This window comes from Anguilla anguilla, chromosome 9 (assembly GCF_013347855.1).
Source record: "Anguilla anguilla isolate fAngAng1 chromosome 9, fAngAng1.pri, whole genome shotgun sequence".
Classification (NCBI taxonomy): domain Eukaryota; kingdom Metazoa; phylum Chordata; class Actinopteri; order Anguilliformes; family Anguillidae; genus Anguilla; species Anguilla anguilla.
In genome coordinates, this window is record NC_049209.1 from 7,792,927 (window position 1) to 7,813,396 (window position 20,470).

General features: G+C 47.5%; 1 protein-coding gene across 2 annotated transcripts in view; it reads left to right on the forward strand.

Annotated features, from left to right (window-relative positions):
• Positions 1-2,869: 2,869 nt before the first annotated feature.
• aatf (apoptosis antagonizing transcription factor) overlaps positions 2,870-20,470 on the forward strand; it is a 42,563-nt gene continuing 24,962 nt past the window's right edge. Inside the window, exons 1-7 of one of the 2 annotated variants that reach the window (XM_035431713.1) lie at positions 2,870-3,020; positions 4,708-4,881; positions 5,849-6,292; positions 6,437-6,574; positions 15,377-15,491; positions 17,160-17,364; positions 19,525-19,689. In XM_035431713.1, coding sequence (XP_035287604.1) covers positions 2,936-3,020; positions 4,708-4,881; positions 5,849-6,292; positions 6,437-6,574; positions 15,377-15,491; positions 17,160-17,364; positions 19,525-19,689 — 1,326 coding nt within the window. In that variant the 5' untranslated portion in view covers positions 2,870-2,935. The remainder of the gene's footprint in view (positions 3,021-4,707; positions 4,882-5,848; positions 6,293-6,436; positions 6,575-15,376; positions 15,492-17,159; positions 17,365-19,524; positions 19,690-20,470) is intronic. The other variant, XM_035431712.1, reaches the window with a different exon arrangement.

Consider the following 20,470-nt stretch of genomic DNA (forward strand, 5'->3'; position numbering starts at 1 on the left):
CTTTTGCCCAGAGGGGCTAGGAATCGAACCAGGAACATTGCTATTACCAGACAACCACTTTACTTCTGAGCAGATGACAACACATTCAGGATGTTGTGTTAAAGTGTGTATTGGGAATTGTTTGAATTTCTCACTCGTTCAAGGATAAGTAGCTAGCACACAAGCCATTTTTTTCGCACCACACATTCTTTTATGTTTATAAGGCAGCAATATTGCAAAGGGTCATCAAATGTCAAAATACCTTTTATTGCAGAACGTCTTATTCTACTGAAATCTGTGCAGCCATAATTTGTACTTTATAAGAATTATTTAAGTGAGGCCCAGAAAATTAATGGATCTGAATGAGGAGAAATGATGGTGCAACAGGGGCTGCTAATGGCTAGCTTAAGCTACTGTAGATGCACTTACCTTCAGACTCATTCTGATCCATTATCATCATTTCTAACGATAGCAAACAAGCTACTCAGGACTTAAGGTACTCAGCCTGCCGACAACTGGAAATTTTCCCGGAGTTGTTCACCCCGACAGCACAGCGACGTAAGGCTAACGCAGACGTTCAGTCGCGCTCCATCTGAGGGGGGTAGCCGCGACGCTGCATGGAGGTAGGAATTCAACCGAACATGAACAAAAGCATTCTAAAACAAACTCACATACTGCACAATCATTTCTTGAGAAAACCATTTTATAATCCGTCAACAACATCCTGAAAACATTCTAAAAATGCTGTAGTCAGAATGTACCATCTTTGTTAACATGTAACATTACAGGGACATTCTTTTTTTTTTTTTTTTTTAAAGACTGTAACGGTGCCCTCTACAACATCCTCAACATGTTCTAATAACGTTGCCATCAAAACATCCCACTGTAACACTGTAAGGACTTACAGCGAATGGTATGTAACGTTATTGGAATGTTGCCTGTTAGTTGGGATGTTGCATGTTCGCAAGTGATCTCAGTCCAAAAGCAAAAATCAAAATAATGAGAAAAGAAAAGATGCAACATGACACTGTATTCATCCCAGCTTTCATCAATAAAAACTCTTAAAGAAACCATGTCTTCACATAGTCCTGAGACATGAATTTACTGAGCTAAACAAAAAATGCGTTTGTTACATATTCGTGTTTACAAAGATTTTGTTTTGAGATAATATTTATGTCTGAAAGTAAACCATTATAGTCTAATCCCATCATGCAATGTGATGCGTGAAGCATCATGCCTCTTTCCTCATGCATGGCCAAACTCTGTTAACCGTCATGTCCCAAGGGTGGATCACTGACAGGGATGGCTGGAATACTTTACTTTAATTCAGACAGTCCCTGTGGATGACACAGGGTCTCTCATTCATTGTGCACTTTTTTGTATATTCTTAAACTATTTATTGGAGTTGATCAGACCGATCAGTCTACTTGTGGTGTGGACTACAGCCTAGTGAAAGCAAAACTTGCTAAGTCAATGTCATAAACCTTTGCAGTGAATAGGGTAGTCCAATGCATCAGCTAAATGGGTGCCATCCCAACCACCCATCGCCATATGATCTCATATCGATAAATTAATCATGACCCAATAATGTTGTTATAGAATTATATTGCTCGGTGGAAGAATGTTATTGTAATTTTTTATGAATAAATGATAACATGTATTAAACATTGGTGGCATTTGTATTGGGCTACAATATTAATGATATTACCGCCTTTGTATAAAAGCAATAGGCATTTGAGGCCATGCTATATTGCGAATACCCTTTAGCCATGACTATATTCACAACAGTGTTGTACTGGTGTTGCTTAATGTGCCCCATTCTTCTTCCAGGACAACCAGAGGCAGCAAATGAAGAAGTCACCCAAAAATGTTGCCCAATGCCAGTGGACAGTGGGCAGCATGAAGTTCCTTGCACAGGGATGTTGGCATTCTTGGGTGCATTGCCATGTTTTTGGGCCCCCAGAGTGAGGAGGCATTGAAGTGCCTTTGCTGCCTGATCACCACCACAGTGGTGATCAGGCAGCAAAATGTCTGTCTTATTTTTGGGGAAAACTCATAATGGGGCAAGAGCAGGGTAACACGGTGGATTCAGATCACAACCAGGGCTATAAAATCTATTCACGTTGGGATACGTTTGCATTTACGCTCCTTTGTCTCCTGTAACCCTCAGCCCTCTGATTGAATCAGAGCCAGGTGTGAATTGTCCGCTAACTGCACCACCATGGACACCAGTCAGTCCTGCGAGGTCCCCAAAGTGAGAACAGATCCTCATTTTAGAAGATCTGTATAAAATCAGGAAAATTTCTAAACTTAGACCCCCCCTTATTGAGCCCCATCCATAATCATCCCAGCTCCAATCATCTCAGTAAATCTACAGATATGATTTGTAGCATAAAATAATAAAATACTAAATAATAAACTGCCACTTTTACATAGGCTTATATTACTGTATTGGTTCATATTGACAGTTCGGAGTGTTATTTAAAAACGGTGCAGTATTATTTAATCCACACCATTTCAAATGCACATTAGTTCCTGTTCTCTCACACACACCGGATACGATGTTGCGACAATTAAATTTTGGGGAGAAAAAAATTGCGTGTATCTTTCCATAGCCTATTAAAGCCTTTAAAATACATGCGAAGAGAACGTAGCCTAAATAAAAAATATAAATAACTTTTTTTGCCATATTACCACCATTGTTCAAGTCCTCCTTTGAGCCGTAGCTCGCTTTTCGAAGTGCATTATAGCCTTAGTAAGCGAGCAAGCAAGACCGTGAAAACATGCAGAACGCAACCGATTTCATGTGGATACTGGACAGATTTTGAATCGGGAGCCAACTTCATCTCGTTCGTGTTCATTGAACGTTTACCAATGTTTGGCGCTTCTTGATGACGTATTGTGCGACTACCTACCATGTGTTTTCAGGCGAAGAAACGTTTCCAGTTATGCCAAGATGGCTACCTCTATATCACAGGAGCTCGAGGATTTATTAAACCCATTACCGAAATTTGCAGACCCTGAGGACGACCAGGATGAAGGTATCGCGTGTAGACATTGCTCTTTCTCATAATAGACAAAAGTTATCTTTTTTGTCTTGGTACGTTTGTTTAATCTCTAACGACTCTACGTGTGGAAAACCTTTCAAGAAACGCGATATCGATAAGTTACCCTACTAACTTTGTAAAGAAAACAATTTCTCGGTTTTAGAGTCATAAGTAATAGTTTCATTTAGTTCATACAGACCACCTAAACTCACCCGTGCATTTCATTTCACTTGTGCGTGAATTTTAATTCGCATGTAGTGAAACGGTAATTCGTGAATAACGCGGTAGCATCGTTGGGTTTCATCAGATGCATAACGCTATCAGTTGAGGTTAGCCGGCTCGCCGACGAGAACGCTCGTCACAGTTAATTCTAAACAAATATTATGAATGTGGTCGAAGTTTGTAATTCATATTTATTTAAAACGACTGAATGTGGTTAGTGATGTAGGCAGTGCTCAGTTTGTGCATGCGGCGACGCTAATGTCTAAGTATGGGAGGTCTTATCAGTCTAATTTCAGAATTGGATTTCCTGTACAGAATAAAGTTTCTCAATGTGAAGCGATTAAACCCAGTAAATACATACATTTAGTTAATCCTTTGTGCGCTTTTAGAAGTGAGTTGTACGGTGCATTGCTAGGCTTGTAAGATGTAGCTAAGCTCTGTAATTCGAATGTCAAGTTTCTCATGTGAGGGGCCTGGTTCAGTAGCCGGGCCAGTATTTGAGAAATAGTGTAATAGTTTAGACCTGAGGTCGTCTTCCTCCTCATCTATTTTTATATTTATCTATTGATTGTTTTCACGTGACGTCATACCGCACGTGGTTGGTTTGCACTCAGTCGAAGTCAGTAAGTTTTCGGTGACCTTACACTTGGGATCTAAACCCATTTTTCGATGCCTAATTTTATCTACCTACCAAACTAGTCTAGCTGACGATACATTTAAAATCTAAATTCAGGCTTCATCCTGCCTGGCCAACTAACTAGCTAGTCTACCTCGCTGGTTGGCCATCAATAGATCTAGCGTCGCCTGTTAGGTGGTCCATCTAATTGTTAGATGAACCACCTATTTGCGAATAAATCTTACATTAATAAATTGCAGAAAAACGTGCCCAGATATATTTATTTTTTGATTGAGGTTAAATGTTGCGAAAACATCCAAAGTGTATAACAACGATGTGCTGTAAGAATTCAGCTGTGAAGGTCGTAGGATAGGCCTAGGTGACTTATTTCTGAGCAGTTCTTCACCGATCCAGTTCGGGGACGAGCCTGGCTCAGCCTGCACGATCGAGTCATGTTTTCTTTGCAGCCACCTCGAGTATTCAGTCACTGCACGACTTTCTTGTTCCTGAAGAATGAGTCTGAAGTTACTGCACAACTCTCGTTTGCTGTGAGCTGGAGTCGGTGAACGAGAGCGAGTCTGAAGTTGAACCAGTCACTGCATGACTCTTGCCGTTGTTCCCGGGATTCTAAACGAGAGCACTGAAGGAACAGGTGGACGAATCCGTGAACGAATCCTTTTAGGGAACCGATTCAAATGATTTGTGTCCGCGAAAGGAACTGTAACGCACACCATTACACGTCATCATTTGATATTTATCCAGTCCCTCAACCAGTCCCGGGACTTCCTTACCCCGTATGCGTAGTTCTCTCATTGTTTTCTCTCCATGTTCCCATCCTCTCAGAGACCAACGCTAAGCTAATAGAGAAGTTTGACGAGGGCGAGGATGACGACGACGAAGGCGCGGCTGTCAGCAGGCTGCGCGCGCACGCGTCCGCTCCTCTGTCCGAAACGGACCGCCGGTACCTGGGAAAGGCGACGTCGCGAAAGCAGCTGCAGCAGGACTCGGAGGGTTCCGGTGAGTCGAGCGGCCGCATATTGCATCGATCAGGGAGATATAAAAGGGACCTTTTTTATGTAGGTGTTCCTCACTTGGCGGATGTGGGTGACTTTCTGATCTCCACTGTTGTGATCGAGCGAATTACATGGCGTGACTTGTAATCATGGATAGATGTGTCGGTAGGAAACCAAATGGAAGACGCAGAGAACCCTGCCCCTTGGTGGGTGTGCAGCGTCTGCTCTGATTGGCTGTGCTTCAAGGCTAATACGCTGGCAGCTCACCCTAGACATTCTCTTGGCCCCTTCATAATTGATAAAAACGTTTGCTATTCTGATACATCCAAAATAGTCTATATCCAGTTCTGCACTGTTTTTGTGTGCCTCCACAGATTAAAAAGTTTCTCTGCAATAAGAATGAATCTTACACACATGCACACTGCTACGTGCTTTGTTGAATGAATAGTGAATGATTAATATATTAAACATTTTCATAAATCAGATTTTGATATATATTATCTGCAGAATTTAATTTTGTCCCATTGCGAGGCTTGCTGTGGGCAAGGAAATTCCCATACCGCTTAATCATCTAGTAATGTCAGCTTTGCTTGTTTGTTTGCATGTTTCTGCTCAAATAAACACAGTAGGGCTGTTAAAGAAATCCCTGTTCTCCCACAGAAGGTAGGTGTTTGGATTAAAGCAGATTTACAAGTCAATCGCCAGTAATAATGAATGTTTGACTTGATCAGACAGTTGATTTGAACTGATATTTAATCATGGTTTCTGCAAATGTTAATCTGCACATCTGTTCTTGCTTTTCTGTGGTGGTCTGCATTTCTAATTGGCTCTGTTACTACTGTACATAGGCTATAGTTCATCATTCACAATCCATGCTTTTCTTGCTTTTGAGTGTACTAGTATAGGTGTAGATGAACTGCAGAGCAGACCGTGATACTCACAGAGGGATTACCGTTCTTTCTGTCATGCAGGAGATGAAGAGGATGACGAAGAAGAGGAAATTGACGAAGAGGATGATGTTGAAGATGAAGAGCAGCTTGATGAAGGCAGGGACCTGTCGGCGGAAGAGGAAGATGGAGATGAGGGCAGAAGTGCTGAAAGCGATGAGGAAGGCATAGCTCAGATGAAGACGCTGGTGAGGAAGATGAAGGGCACGGATTTTGGCTTTCCCGCCGAGGCTGACCTCTTCAAGCTGACCGAGGGGATGGACGATCTCGGAGAGAGTGAGGAGGAGGAGGAGGGGACGGGGGACTCTGAGGAAGAGGACGGAGATAGCGAGGAGGATGAAGATGGGAGTGAGGAAGACGATGAAGAGGAGAAGATGCAGGATGACGATGAGGGTGCTGTGCTGACGTTTTCAAAAGAAAAAGTCAGTGATGAGGTGGAAAAAGGGAAGGCGGTGAAAAATCAACTTGGTGGGTATTTTCATTTTAAATTTAAAATTTTTAAAAATTAAAAATAGCTTAATTTTTTTAGTCTGAGAGGCATGTCTAGAACTACTGCCATTACTTTGCTGTAGTGATGATCCTTAGAATTGATAACCATTCTCTTTTTCGCAGCTCTGTGGGACCAGCTGCTGGAAGGACGAATCAAACTTCAGAAAGCTCTGCTGACAGCCAATCAGCTTCCCCAGCCGCTTGCCTTCCCAGAGTTCAAGAGGAGGGGCGGGCCAGAGTTCGCAGGAGCACTGAAGAACAGTGAGTAGAAAAGACCATAGAAATCTGTTTCTCTGATCTGCACTGCTTCCTATTCCCTCTGTTTCCTAATGGCCTCAGTTACCAAACAAATATGTCTGCTCTGGGTTTTGAGCTAATGCACAGCTTTACAATTCCTTATTCAGAGTAACACGAGTTACACCTGTCATGGTCGTCTTCCATCCTGTTCCATTCACAGAGAAAATGAACTGGGTTATTTGTTAATTGGGAATATTGATATATGCATAAATGCTTCTCTCTGGTAGAAATTCAGCTGTCTATGTATGATTGACAAGTTGAAACTAGGCTAGAACGCTTGGTTCCTCTGGTGTGCTGCTTCTGCCCCTGATGCTGCACTCAGCCACAGGGGCAGGGGAGTATTCACGGGGGCAAATCGGGGTGAGGCTACTTTAATATAAGAATCCATGCCCATTAATGTAGCCTTGTACTAGTGCAGCCAAGCAGGGTTTTTATTCAGTTCCTTTAACGCAAACCAATGGATCTGTGGCACTTTGCAAAACGAGTAGCTTGAATTAAATCCACAAGTGAGGTTATGGATTTTGAAGCGAATGAAGTTGGTGGTTGTTGAGCGTCTGCGTGTTTGTATGTGGGGGTAGTGGAGCTGGGGAGCGTGTACGTTTTTTAATAGAACAGAATTTATGAGATATTCATATGGATGTATATATATATGGGCATATATGAGATGTTTGGCATTCATGGCTGAAATGGTTGTAATTCGACCAATGCCACTTGGGACCCTATGGGTGCTGATCTTAAGGTATATGTTTATACGTTAGGATTGAGGGCAAAGTGTGATGTGTGGTTTATATTCAGTGTATTCCAGACACCCTCAGACCGCAGCTCTGTAGTCCCTGTGGTAACCTCATGACACAGCGTAGGCATGAAATTAATTCGAAACAAAGGCAGGACATAATTAATTAGGCTGCAATTTCTTCCTCCCTTTTTTGATCTCTGCCAAATATTATAATGCAGCGCATTTATTTGGAGTATGACTTACTCTGAAAATTGTTCCTGTCAGGACAGATGAATGGCAAAGTGAATTTAGAATTACAATCCTTATTTTTATGTTGAGTATAGACGTGGATACCAGCAGCTACCCTGCAAGAGAGAGAGAGAGAGAGAGAGAGTCTTGTTGGCCTCATGTCCTTTGTTGTTTTCCGCAGTTACTCAAACCAGCCACTCGGTGTCACTGTTTGACACGACCCAGAGAGGTCATCGCACCCAAACAAAAAAAAAAAAAAAAAAAACAAGTTTTTGTTTTTGTTTATTTTATTGAATTTTTTTTTCCTGCACATTTAAAGGGATTAGCTGTTGTTATCACACATGCGGCTATCGTACCTGAAGAAGTGCAGATGAGGTGGGCAGCCGGAGCCCCTCTCGAGCCGAAGCGCGCGCGATTTGCGCAGTTTGTTTTGCGCCGCCGTGATTGTTTATTGAAATTACCAGCTGTCTGCGGGAGGAGAGCCCTTAGCGGGGCCACTCGGCGATCACATCTGCATGCGCGCGCTTCCCGGGCGCTGATTAATTGTGAAGTGGCCCTGGAAAGCTCGGTGAAGTCCGCTCGGGCGCCTGTTTGGCTTGATAAAACCACAACAACGGGCCTGGAGAGCCCTGATTTGTTTTTGTTGTTCTCCGTCTGCGTGAGCCGAGTCAAGAGGCTGAGGTTTGGCGGGGGGGGGGGGGGGGGCCTCAATCACATTGAGCCTGATAGGGCGAATTGATCGACGGCGCCCCCGTTCGCTCGTCACCCGCCATCCGCCGTCCGCCGCGCGTTCGTCTCTGACTGCGCGACCCGACCTGACCGGCACGCGCTCGAACCAGCGCCTCCTCCTCCTCCTCCTCCTCCTCCTCCTCCGCCCGCCCGGTCCGTTAGGATGGGAGCGGGACGCGCGCTCCTACGGGGCGGAGTTCCGCTAACGTCAGTCCTCCGCGCCTCCCTCGCGCTGCCGGTTCGCGGCGGCCCCTCCCCTCTCCGCTCCTCCTCCTCCTCTCTCCTCTCCCCTTCTCCTCCTCTCCCCCCGCCGCGCGGCCTCTCCTCCGCTCTTTGTTTTTTTGAAATACTGCGGCTTTTTTCCCCCTCTTCCGCGGCGCCGCGGCGGCCGCTTCCTCAAAGTGGCCAGTTCTGCCGGGTGATTTACTGCGAAATTGCTTATAAATTGAAGTAGAAAATGTTTTGCAGACCTGGCAGCTTTCAGGCCCGGCTCCCATTTGTCACCCGGCATTTCCTTTTGTGTATAGCGCCGGAATTAATTAGCCTGCTCGCCGCGGTCGGCCGCCGTAATTTATGTGAGATGAAAGGTCTGGGAGAAAAAGCTGAGCTGAAGTTGAATATTTTTTTTACCCGAGTGCGTTTTATTCGCCCGCCTTTGTCTCTTGTTTGTTCTGGTTTAGTTACAGCGAGGGCTTATTCCTGCCAGCTGTGATGTTCCTCTGCCTGGAAATGAAGAAAATTTCTTTTGCAAACACAAAACAAAAAAACATTTTGACACCCGATCCTCGTTCCGACGGTGGAAGTAGCACGTTGACGCCGCGCGGGAGGAAGGGCCCGTTTGATTTCGCCGGAATGAAGCGGTCGTGAAAATCGGCCCCTTGTTTTTTTTTGTTCGCTTGTATTGCAAGGCTTCTAACCAATCGTGTTCTTCGGTTACTGAGCGATGGAAACGTAACAGCATCGTTCCGCTTGGCTATTCCACATTCCGTCAGCTGGATCCCGGCTCGCCCCTGACCTGTCCCACTCCTCCTCTCTCTCTCTCTCTCTCTCTCTCTCTCTCTCTCTCTCTCTCTCTCTCTCTCTCTCTCTCTCTCTCTCTCTCTCTCTCTCTCTCTCTCTCTCTCTCTCTCTCTCTCTCTCTCTCTCTCTCTCTCTCTCTCTCTCTCTCTCTCTCTCTCTCTCTCTCTCTCTCTCTCTCTCTCTCTCTCTCTCTCTCTCTCTCTCTCTCTCTCTCTCTCTCTCTCTCTCTCTCTCTCTCTCTCTCTCTCTCTCTCTCTCTCTCTCTCTCTCTCTCTCTCTCTCTCTCTCTCTCTCTCTTTCAGGGAGCTCCTAGCAGGGGATGGGCTTGTGTTTGCTGAACAGAGTCCTTGCACGTGTGCTGGTGCCACACTGAGCGGCCTTGTGCTTCGGCTCATCTGGTCTCCGCTGGCCAGCCCAGTTCCCTACCCATGAATACATGATGACTGGGCACAGGCCAGTCTTCTCCGCGGCACAGTCGGGCCCAGGGCTGGCACGAGCGGGAGCCTGGCACAAGCTGGCACAGTCTGCCACGCCGCCGTTTGCTTTCGAGGTGGCCTTCGCCCTCGAACCTGGAGCTGCAGCACATGGTAAATGGTAAATGGACTGCATTTATATAGCGCTTTTATCCAAAGCGCTTTACAATTGATGCCTCTCATTCACCAGAGCAGTTAGGGGTTAGGGGTTAGGTGTCTTGCTCAAGGACACTTTGACACGCCCAGGGCGGGGTTTGAACCGGCAACCCTCCGACTGCCAGACAATCGGTCTTACCTCCTGAGCTATGTCGCCCCTGTTTACTTCACAGTTTGCGTTTTTGAGCGGTGAGTGCAAACGAAGAAAAGGCCTCGATTGGTCTATCAACATGATCCTCTATCACCAGAATTAACATGGAAGGGTGTTCTTTAGTACAGTGGACTATGTGGTAGATGGTAGGGATGTGAACACTCGATTGTCAGCCGCGAGCCCGCATGCAAAATATTAAGTTGAAATGATTTTAGATCAAAATAAAAACCGTTCAAAGTAAAAGATCACCAAATGTTACCTAGGCTACTGCTCTAAACGGGTAATGGAGGGGGTTGGGCGGGGCTGGTTGTCATTAACTTTAACATTACTTACCGTCAATGGCAAAGTGCAAATTATTTGCTGCCAAATTTTTAAACCATACAACAGCATCTATGATGTTAACCCTCCTAAGAACCAAACATCTGAGGCCATAGTTAACAAGAATCAACTTTGTAGGGAGACCTCATCAGTGTGCCGGCTGTCCAGCTGAAACCATGCCAGATAGTAATTGCTAAAATGGTAACGAAACACGTGCTCCCCGTAAGCTTGGTAGAGGGCGAAGGGTTTGGGACCTAACGGCATTTGTTGAGCCCAAATATAGCCTGCTCTTTTGCGATACTGTCGCGGGGAAAAGCCATCACAGCTGGACTCGAACGTAGTGAAACAGCCTCTTCTCTCTGTGCCGTTTTATCCACAGTCCGACAGTGTTGTGATAACCATCTGTGCAGCACTGAGACCGACGTGTTTATAACTTGCCACTTGTAGATTGGGTCATGCGTTAACCTGCACAGTGAACGAAGAGGCATACAGTCATTCTGGAAAAAGGGTAGCAATGCCTACTATTTATTTTTTTTAATGTTTTAATCTTGTGATCTGCACACTGATTCAAGCAGTGGCGTGTTTTCATTAGCGGTATCCGACATCAAACCGTTATAAAAAACGATTTGTCGGTAATCGCCCTTTTCAGACAGCAGCTAGTGGACGGTCAGAAACGCGTGTCGTTCACATCGCTGGTAGATAGAGGGGGAAGATATTGAAGAGGGGAATTGGAATCAGGGTGGGGCAGTGTCACCTACTCAGACTGAAATGACCGTCTAGACCACGACTTGGGTCCAAAGGCTGTGGTTTTCCAAACAAGAAGCAGATTCCGTATCCGCCCCCCCCCCCCCCCCCCGACTCCATCGGCATGCCAGTCTCTCCCCACCCTCCTCGTGTGTGTAAGCGCACAGCCTGTCAGCTCCATGCTTTGCTCTGCTGCGGCTACAGAACGTGTACAGAAAATCACCTGGAACCTGAACTCAGTGGGGTTCCAGCTGTACAGGGGAGAGGGGTTTTCGGGTCAGTTAACGGTGAATGGAATGGGAATCGATGGCTGACTCGGAGGGAACCCGAGGCTACCGAACGTATAGCTGTTAGCGCAGTGCTAGCGGGGGAAATGGGGGCCTCCGTGCCCGTCTAGCTGTGGGGGCTGATTGAAGAGAATTGTGGGAAGGGAACTGGGTTTTTTTTTTTTTAGGTGGAACTGCGTCTTGGGGAATCGCTCACCCCTCAAGTGTATCGGCTGAGAATTACAGGAACGTCCTGCACTAAATGGGAAAAATGAGCCTACTCCAGCAGTCTGCTGATTAAGTCAAATTTTTATTTTTTATTTATATGTGTATGTATGTGTGTGTGTGTGGTATGTGTGGCGTGTGGTATGTGTGTGTTTGTGGTGTGTGTCTCTGCGGGTGCATGTCTGTGTGTGTGCGTACGCTTGTGTGTGTGTCTGTGTTGTGAGTGTGTGTATGTGTGTTTGTGCGTGTGTGTGCATGCGTTTGTGTGAGTGTGTATGTGCGTGCGCGTGAGTTTGTGTGGTTGTGAGTGATTGTGTGTGGTTGTGTGTATGTGTGGTTGTGTGTGTGTGTCTGTGTGTGTGTATGTTGTGTTGTATGTGTGTGTCTGTGTTGTATGTGTGTATGTTGTGTGTGTGTGTGTGTGTGTGTGTGTGTGTGTTTGTGCAAGCTCGCACTGCTGCTCGCTGCGTTGCCAGATGCAGGGTTGTATATCTCTCTGGTGGACGGCCTGGTCTCTGTGCAGCCTGGTGTCACATCTGCAGGCCCAGCTGTGCTCCTGTGGGGCGCCAGTTTATTCAGCAGCCGAAAGTCCTCCTCCGGTGGTCTGCCTCTGGGGTCGCCGGTGTCCGGGGATCCTCCAGCGCTGCCCCCGCCCCCCCCCCCCCCCCCCCCCCACGCTCAGCGGTGTGATGTTAAGGATCACGCTGCTGTTCGGGCTCGATAATTTGGGGGCCTCCTTTTGCTCCTCTGTATTTTGCCATCATGGGCCTGGAAGTCTGCCAGCAGCACAATAATCTTTTGTGTTTTTGTGTGTGTGTGTGTGTGTGTGTGTGTGTTTCCCCCCCCCCCCCCCCCCCCCACCCACCCCCCGCTTTCATAATCAACAGCCGCACGTAATAGGATTCCTCCGGCCACAGGCAATTAATGGCGTTTGTCGTCCCCCCCCCCCATCCCTTTTTCTCCCCAACGCTGGTGAGCTGATCTTGAGACTGCCAGTGACTGGCCGCTCCTCATTTGCATATTTATTGCAGTGGAAAGAAATACAGCGAATGAGTGATGTGGAGCCCGTCTCCTGAATTCTAAATAGAACATTATTGTGAAGGGGGGGTATGAAGGTGTGGGGTGGGGGGGGGATGGTGTACCAGTGTACAGTTGATTAAAGTTGGACAAAGCAAGATCGGTAATATGCTTGCTTCTTATTCTTTATGTATACACAAACACACACATGCACATACGCACACAAGCATAAATGCGCACACACACACACACACACATACGCACACAAGCATAAATGCACACACACACACACACACACACAGTGCAGTCCATAGGTATTTGGAGAGCGACACAATTTGTGTTTTGGCTCTGTTCTGTTGTAAATGGAACAATGAATAAGAGGCTGAAGTGCAGACCCAGTCAGATTTAATGGAGGGGGTATTTGCATCCATATCCAGTGACCATGTAGTGATCCATAGACATCACCAGATTCTGGGTGATCTTCTCTGGTGATGCTCTGCCAGGCCTGTCCTGCAGCCATCTTCAGCTCCTGCTTGTTTGGGGGGATTTTTGCCTTCAGTTTTGTCTTCTGCGTATGAAAAGCACGTTCAGTTGGATTCTGGCCGGGTGCACTGAAACACTCCTTGGTTGCTTCAGCGGTGAGTTTGGCGTCATTGTCCTTCTGTAAGATCAAACGAATTCTGAGCCATTTGGTTGGATCTGGGCAGATAAGATGTTTCTGTACTCTTCAGCATTCGTCCTGCTGCTGCCATCAGCAGTCACATCATCGATAAAGACAAGTGAGCCAGCTCCAGTGCCCATACATGTCCAAGCCAAGACAACGCCTCCACCTTGTTTCACAGATAAGGGTGTGCTTTGGATCATGAGCAGTTCCTTTATTTCTCCACATTTATCTCTTTCCACTTTGGTACAGGTTAATACTCATCTTGTCTGTCCATAAGCATTTGTTCCTGGACTCTACAGTTTTTTTAATGTATTTTTTAAAATCAAACTCTGACCTGGATGTTCTTGAGGCTTACCTGTGGTTTGCGTCTTGCAATGAACCATATAAGGTTGTGCAGGTTTATTTTATTTTAATTTTATCTTTATTTTAGTCTTTCACACATCTAAGCCTTGTTGCCTACATCCTGGAGGGTGTTCTTGATCTTTTCGAGGGTTGAAAAGGGGTTTTTATGCACAATTTAATGAGTTCTTCGGCCATCCACTAGAGTCTTCCATGGTCAACCAGGCTGTTTGCTACTGCTGAGCTCACCAGTGTGTTTCTTGCTTCTTATCAATTTGCCAAACAGTTGATCTGACACGCCCTGTGTTTTGGCTATGTTTCCTATCTATTTATTCCCATTAAGATCCATCCAACCAAATTCCCCAATACGTCCCTGGTGTTCACTCTTCAGTCTACTCTGAATAAGGTCATACTCTGTCTCAAGAATAAGTACGTCTGTGCGAGCGCTTCAGACTGTTGCATTCTGAGATCTGGCAGGTCTTTACCCATCTCACTGATTTACTGAGTGCGTTTACGGTGGTGAATCACTGTAGACCCCGCCAGGGCAGGAGGAGCAGGGCGGGGTGGGGGGTGGTGGGGGTGTAAGGAACGCCGGAGAACAGGCGCTCGGCTCTGAAACTCGTCGGAAATGAGAAGCTGAGCCGGATTCTGCCGGCGCGGCAGATTGGCAGCGACATCAAATTATTCCCGCATTAGGGCCCCGAGGCGTAATCCGCCCGCCCCCCCAGCGCCCCTCCCCGAACGTGTAACTTTTGTCGACGTAAACGGCGGATTTCACGCCCTGCCATTAATCTGTCGGATTAGGGCCGCCGTTCGGAGGAGTCACGTTTTTAAAAAAAAATGAATTCCTCCCTTTCCCTCCCTTTCGTCTCTGACTGGGGTGTAAAAAAAGGGGGTTCCGGTTAGGCGCGGGTCGCTTTCTTTCGTCCGCCACCCCGGGCAGAAGCGGTCCTTGCTGACCCCCCCTTCGCCCCCCCCCCCCCCCCCCCCCCCGCCGGAGCAGTGACTCCCCCGCAGGCCCCCCCGTGAGCAGAGACACCCCCGCCCCCCCCGGAGCAGCTGACCCCCCCTGGGGCAGCGACACCGCCGCAGGCCCCCCCGTGAGCAGTGACACCCCCACGGGCCCCCCCCGGTGAGCAGTGTGAGTGGCAGCCAGCCTTCACGCTGACAGGAATGTGTGTTTCCGTGGCGCCCACATTACTACCTGCTGAGGTGATTTCTGCGGCAGAACGAAGTCTGACGATCTGCCGTGTACCTGCGAGTCGTTACCCCCCCACCCCCCCACCCTCGCTCTCACCACCCTCTTTCTTTCCTTTTCCTGTTTTTCTTACTTTGTTTTTTTCTGTTATTGTCCCCCAGTTTGCATCATTCTTCTCTTTCCCCATATCTGTCTCATTTTCTCTCTCTCTGGGCCTCTCTCACACTGTCTCACACTTTCTCGCTCACACACACTCACACTCCCACCCTATCTCTCTCCCTCTCCTTCCCTCTCTCCCTCCCTCTAATTCCCTCTGTCTCTCTCCCTCTCCTCCCCTCCCTCCATCCCTCTCTCTCTCTCTCGCTCCCGCCCTCCCTCCCTCCCTCTCTCTCCCTCCCCTCCCTCCCTCCCCCCCTCCCTCTCTCCCTGCTCCCCTGCTTGTTGTGCTGGGGAGACGGTCTCTCATCTCATCCCCGCTGGACGTGTGTGTGTTTGCTCTCAGGTCACAAGGCCCTGAAGGCCCTGCAGAGGTCCCTCGTGGAGCTGCAGGACGTGCTCCTGCACCAGACCCCGGAGACCCGGGCCGTCGCGCTGGGCCGGGCCCCGGGGCCCCACAGGTGAGGCCCCTCTCTCTCCCCGCTCCTCGCCAGGTTAATGAGGGTCCCGTGGAAAACGGCGCCTCTAATTAAAGCACATCTGACACGCTGCTTCCTCTTCCTCTTCCTCGCATGGCCGCAGCACACAGGGGCTGCTTAGGCCCGCCCCCACTAAGTTAAGACTTAACTCAGTTTCTGATGTCGGTGCGGTCTTTTCTGATAGGGTAAGCTTGTGAAGAAATTTTAGCATCTACTGGAGATGTCGCACAGTGTGTCCATTTTCCTGCTACAGTGGCACTGTCTACTAGCTGACATGCCGATACGACTCCGTCAGTTCTGAAGGACGCGCATATTTGAGCCGTACGGCACAGGAGGCCGCGCTGCATCGTGAATACCGTCACGGCTGCGGGGGCGTTGCTAGGCGATGTGCGATGCGCGGCCCCTCGTGCCGCAAGACGCGCCGCGGCATGCAGAAATGATTGATGACGCGGCGTTATGCGTTTTGAAATATTGTTTGTAATTTGTGGCCATGCTTGGAGTGTCGCGAACGGCGGCGGTCACGCTAACGCTGGATTCCATGGGTTTGCTACGCAGAAAAAAAAGGCAAAACGCGTGACAAAAATAAAAGCGTTCTGTAAACACTGATATTCCGAGACTTTTTTTTTTTAAGATTGGAATAGGCAATGACCCAGACTTGAACCACAACAAAATAATTACTCCCGTTTCTTTCTGCTTCTTTGAGCCAATCATCTCTCGGTGTCTGACAGATGTGTTGTTTATTGACCATCACATTTATGCAGCCTTTTGAATTTGAATGAAAATTTGAAAACAAGATGTCATGCTTAAGCTACCTTGTGCGACATGAGTAAGTTACAACAAATTACTCCTAGGGTTTTTAAATGTAACGTGTTTCAGAAATTTGTTTTGATCTGAACGCCAAAACATTGCGTGTCTTATTTCGTCTCGCTAGTCCGGCTATTTTATCCCGCTTCTGTAACAAATGTCTTAGTAAAATTATGAATGGCAAATTTTATGTGCTTTTATTGTGAGCTAGCATGTAGCAGAAATGGTTATTTTTATCAGAACGCAAGTTTGCGTAAACGCCGATTTTGAAATGTCCCGCGTTCTAAAGCATTACATGGACTAGCGCGACCACTGAAACAGCCCGTTTGATTGGCTGTTGCTGTATCGAATTTACAATTACTGTAGAGTGTGGTCTCAGCCAATCAGCATCCAGGATTTAGATGACCCGTTTTATAATGTGGGGTTCTTTCCTCCACAAAGCCCTTCAGGAAGAGACTGTAGCAGATTGATCCCAACGTCTTTTCCCTCCGAGCATCAGAACTGAACGTTGCGCTATGTACAGAGATTCTCTTGATCTCAGTGTTTGTTTTCTGAGGTGGGCAAGCTCACCTCAGCTAGATCAATGTATGGCACCCACTGAAGTGATGCATAGCTACCATCGTGCTCCAGAACACACCACACATGAGCTGATTGAGTTGTTTAGACATGTGTGTGTGTGTGTACACGTTTATATGTGTGCACACTTAGACGTGTGCATGCTTGTTTGTGTGTGTGTGTGTTTGTGTCTGTGTGCGTGTGCGTGCACGTTTGTGTGTGTGTGTGTGTGTGTGTTTGTTCACGTCCATTGCCTCCGCTGCCTGTAACTCCCAGTGTCTTTTGTGGCAGTGAGGATGAAGAAGTGAAAAGCGATCAGGAGGAAGAGGAGGACCTGGACCAGGACGAGGAGAAAAGGCCCCCGAAACGCAAGCTGGAAATGTCGGAGTACCCCGAATTCATGGCCAAGCGCTTCGCTGCCTTCCAGCCCTACCGTGACGCCACTCTGCAGAAATGGCACGACAAGACCCGTCTGTCCATGGGGAAAATGGGCAAGGTACAGCCCAGCTCTCCTGCGCTCTCAGCTATACGATCTGACTAACCTACACCATCTCCCTTACCTATACCATCTCTCTGACCTACGCCATCTCTCTAACCTACACCATCTCCCTTACCTATACCATCTCCCTTACCTATACCATCTCTCTGACCTATACCTTCCCTCTAACCTATACCATCTCCCTTACCTATACCATCTCTCTGACCTATACCATCTCTCTAACCTACACCATCTCCCTTACCTATACCATCTCTCTGACCTATACCTTCCCTCTAACCTACACCATCTCCCTTACCTATACCATCTCCCTTACCTATACCATCTCTCTGACCTATACCTTCCCTCTAACCTGCACCATCTCTCTAACTTACACCTTCTCTCTAACCTATACCATCTCCCTTACCTATACCATCTCTCTAACCTACATTATCTCTCTAACCTACACAATCTCCCTTACCTACACCATCTCTCTGACCTATACCTTCCCTCTAACCTACACCATCTCCCTTACCTATACCATCTCTGTGACCTACGCCATCTCTCTAACCTACATTATCTCTCTAACCTGCACCATTTCTCTCTGACCTACATTATCTCTCTAACTCCGGGCTCAGTCCAGTGGCCCTGCCGGGTTTCCATACAGGCCAGTAAATTGCACATCATTGGTTGCCTGGTGTGCTACCAAATATTTGTATTTGTTTTACCTCCACAGCAGAGTTTCTTTTGGGTCCTTCCATTTCGATCCACCCATTATTTGTTCAATATCCTCTTCCTGTGCTCTAATGTGGACTTAGTGGATCCCCTTGTGCTGGTTCTTCAGCAATAAGCTCAGGTTGGTCAGAGAATGGATTCCGCTTTGCATCTATCGATCTGATTGGCCGAACAAGCGCTTGCATGGGTGCGCTCCACTCGAGCTGCAGTTTCCAATAAAAATCTGTACCGGATCTCTTACTCATATGAACTCTAAATCAGCTCTACACCCGATCCTGTTTACACTGACTCTCTTACCCACACCAGCTCGCAGGTACAGTCTCTACCTGCTGTGCCGGAAATAGAGGGAGCTCCCAAGACCAGGGCAAATCTTCTGGAAGCACGAATAGGAGCTTTTTTTTTTTCCTTATTCTGAGGAAATGAAGTCTTTGTTGTTTAGAGGCTTTGTCCCTGTTCTCGAGGATTGGGGAGCAGGCTGTGTTTCTTTCAGGGTGTCGCTACACTGCGCTGAAGCCACGCTCGACACAGAAATATCAGCGTGGAGCACACAGCTGGAGGCTGGCGCCATATTAGCATGGAGCGAGCTCTTCCTGCTTAATTCCCCTTTGATCTTCTCTGTTCCCGGAGATGGGATTGTCTGCTCCGTGCCCCTCTGGGGAAAAAAAAGACACTTTTGACTTTTTGCCGAAGGACTTTGACCGAAGGCTTTGCCTTTCCCTGCTCCCGTCTCTCTCACTCGGGACGGCCTCTAATGCCTGTTCTACAACGCCGAGGGGCTGTGCTGCGCGGGCGGCGCGGGTTCCCTGAGCTTAAGGCTACAGAGCCGGTAGTGAACTCCAGGTTTGCTGGTGTGACGGGCGCCATTGAGTCTGCAGCTTTTTTGTTACATTACATTACATTACAGGCATTTAGCAGACGCTCTTATCCAGAGCGACTTACACAACATTTTACGTAGCATTTTACATTGTATCCATTTATACAGCTGGATATATATACTGAAGCAATGCAGGTTAAGTGCCTTGCTCAAGGGTACAACGGCAGTGTCCTTACCCGGGAATCGAACCTGCAACCTTTCGGTTACAAGCCCAGTTCCTTACCCACTGTGCCACACTCCGTCCTCCGTCCTTTTCGTGTTCCTCAAAGTCACCCCAGGCAGTCGTTTTAAACGCTAGATCATGAATGACTTCAGTGGTACATCATACATGATGCCATATTGTCATGACCGTCACATGACTTCGACACAGTTTTTCTTAATAATACACTGTGCTGTCTTGCCTCTGTCCGAATGTTTGCCTGTAATGAAATGTGGGAAGTGTTGAATCAGTTGCGCATTGCTCTGTGTGGGTACGAGGCGGGTTCGGCTGCTCGTGCGGGCTGTAGTGGGCGTCGGTCGGGATGGCGGGATGTGGGAGGGGCCTGACCGGACGCCTCCATCTCCACCCGCAGGGCTTCGCGGCTTTCGACAGGAGCATCCTGACGCAGGTGGAGCAGGTGCTCATGGACAAGGAGAGGCTGCTCCGTCGCACCCAGACCAAGAGGTCAGAGTACCGGGTCCTGGGCCGGGCTGACCCCGCGACCTCTGACCCGACCGGAGCCACGGCAGACGAGCAGGTAGACGCGGGGCCGGGGGCGGGGCCAGGGGCGGGGGGAATCATGGGACATATATTTTGAGCGATGGAAACTATGCATACATATGAAATGCCTGTTTTTACTGCCATGCTTGCCGGTGGGTACAAACGTCCTGAAATGTTTATACCAGCATCTCTAGTAACAGTCCTCATAAGTATGTTTAGGAAACAAAATGCTTGTTGGCCTTACTAAAAAAAAAACTAAAAAAAAAGTTCCCCGGCCTTTGTATTAGTATTAAGTTCCTCTACATTAAAAGTTCTGTTGGTAGTCTTGTATAGCAAGGACTTGTGTAGTAAGTATAACGTGTATAAGTTCACTTCAGTGTGTACTATGATTTCTGCGTCCTTCCAAGTATGCATTCATCAGGGAATTTGTGTGCACACATTACATTACATTACATTCATTTGGCAGACGCTTTTACCCAAAGCGACGTACAAAAAGTGCATTTCATGGCCATAGACAACTTCTAAACACAGGTTCAGTAAGGTACAATACTTATTTTGTACAGCTATTTCTAGCCAAGAACACAGTTCACACAGTGAACACTATTCTGACCTAACCTCTACAAAACGAACTAAGCAGAAGAATAAGCTACAGCCAGCCCCCACACCAGCTCTCGCATACTTGTCTTTCAGCAGAACCTCAAATTGCCTGATATAAACCCAGCTGGTCTTTAAGCAGAGCCTTACGCGGCTCATAGAAACCCAGCTCGTCTTTGAGCAGAACCTGACAGAAGCCCAGCTCGCTCAGCGCGGTGAGCTGT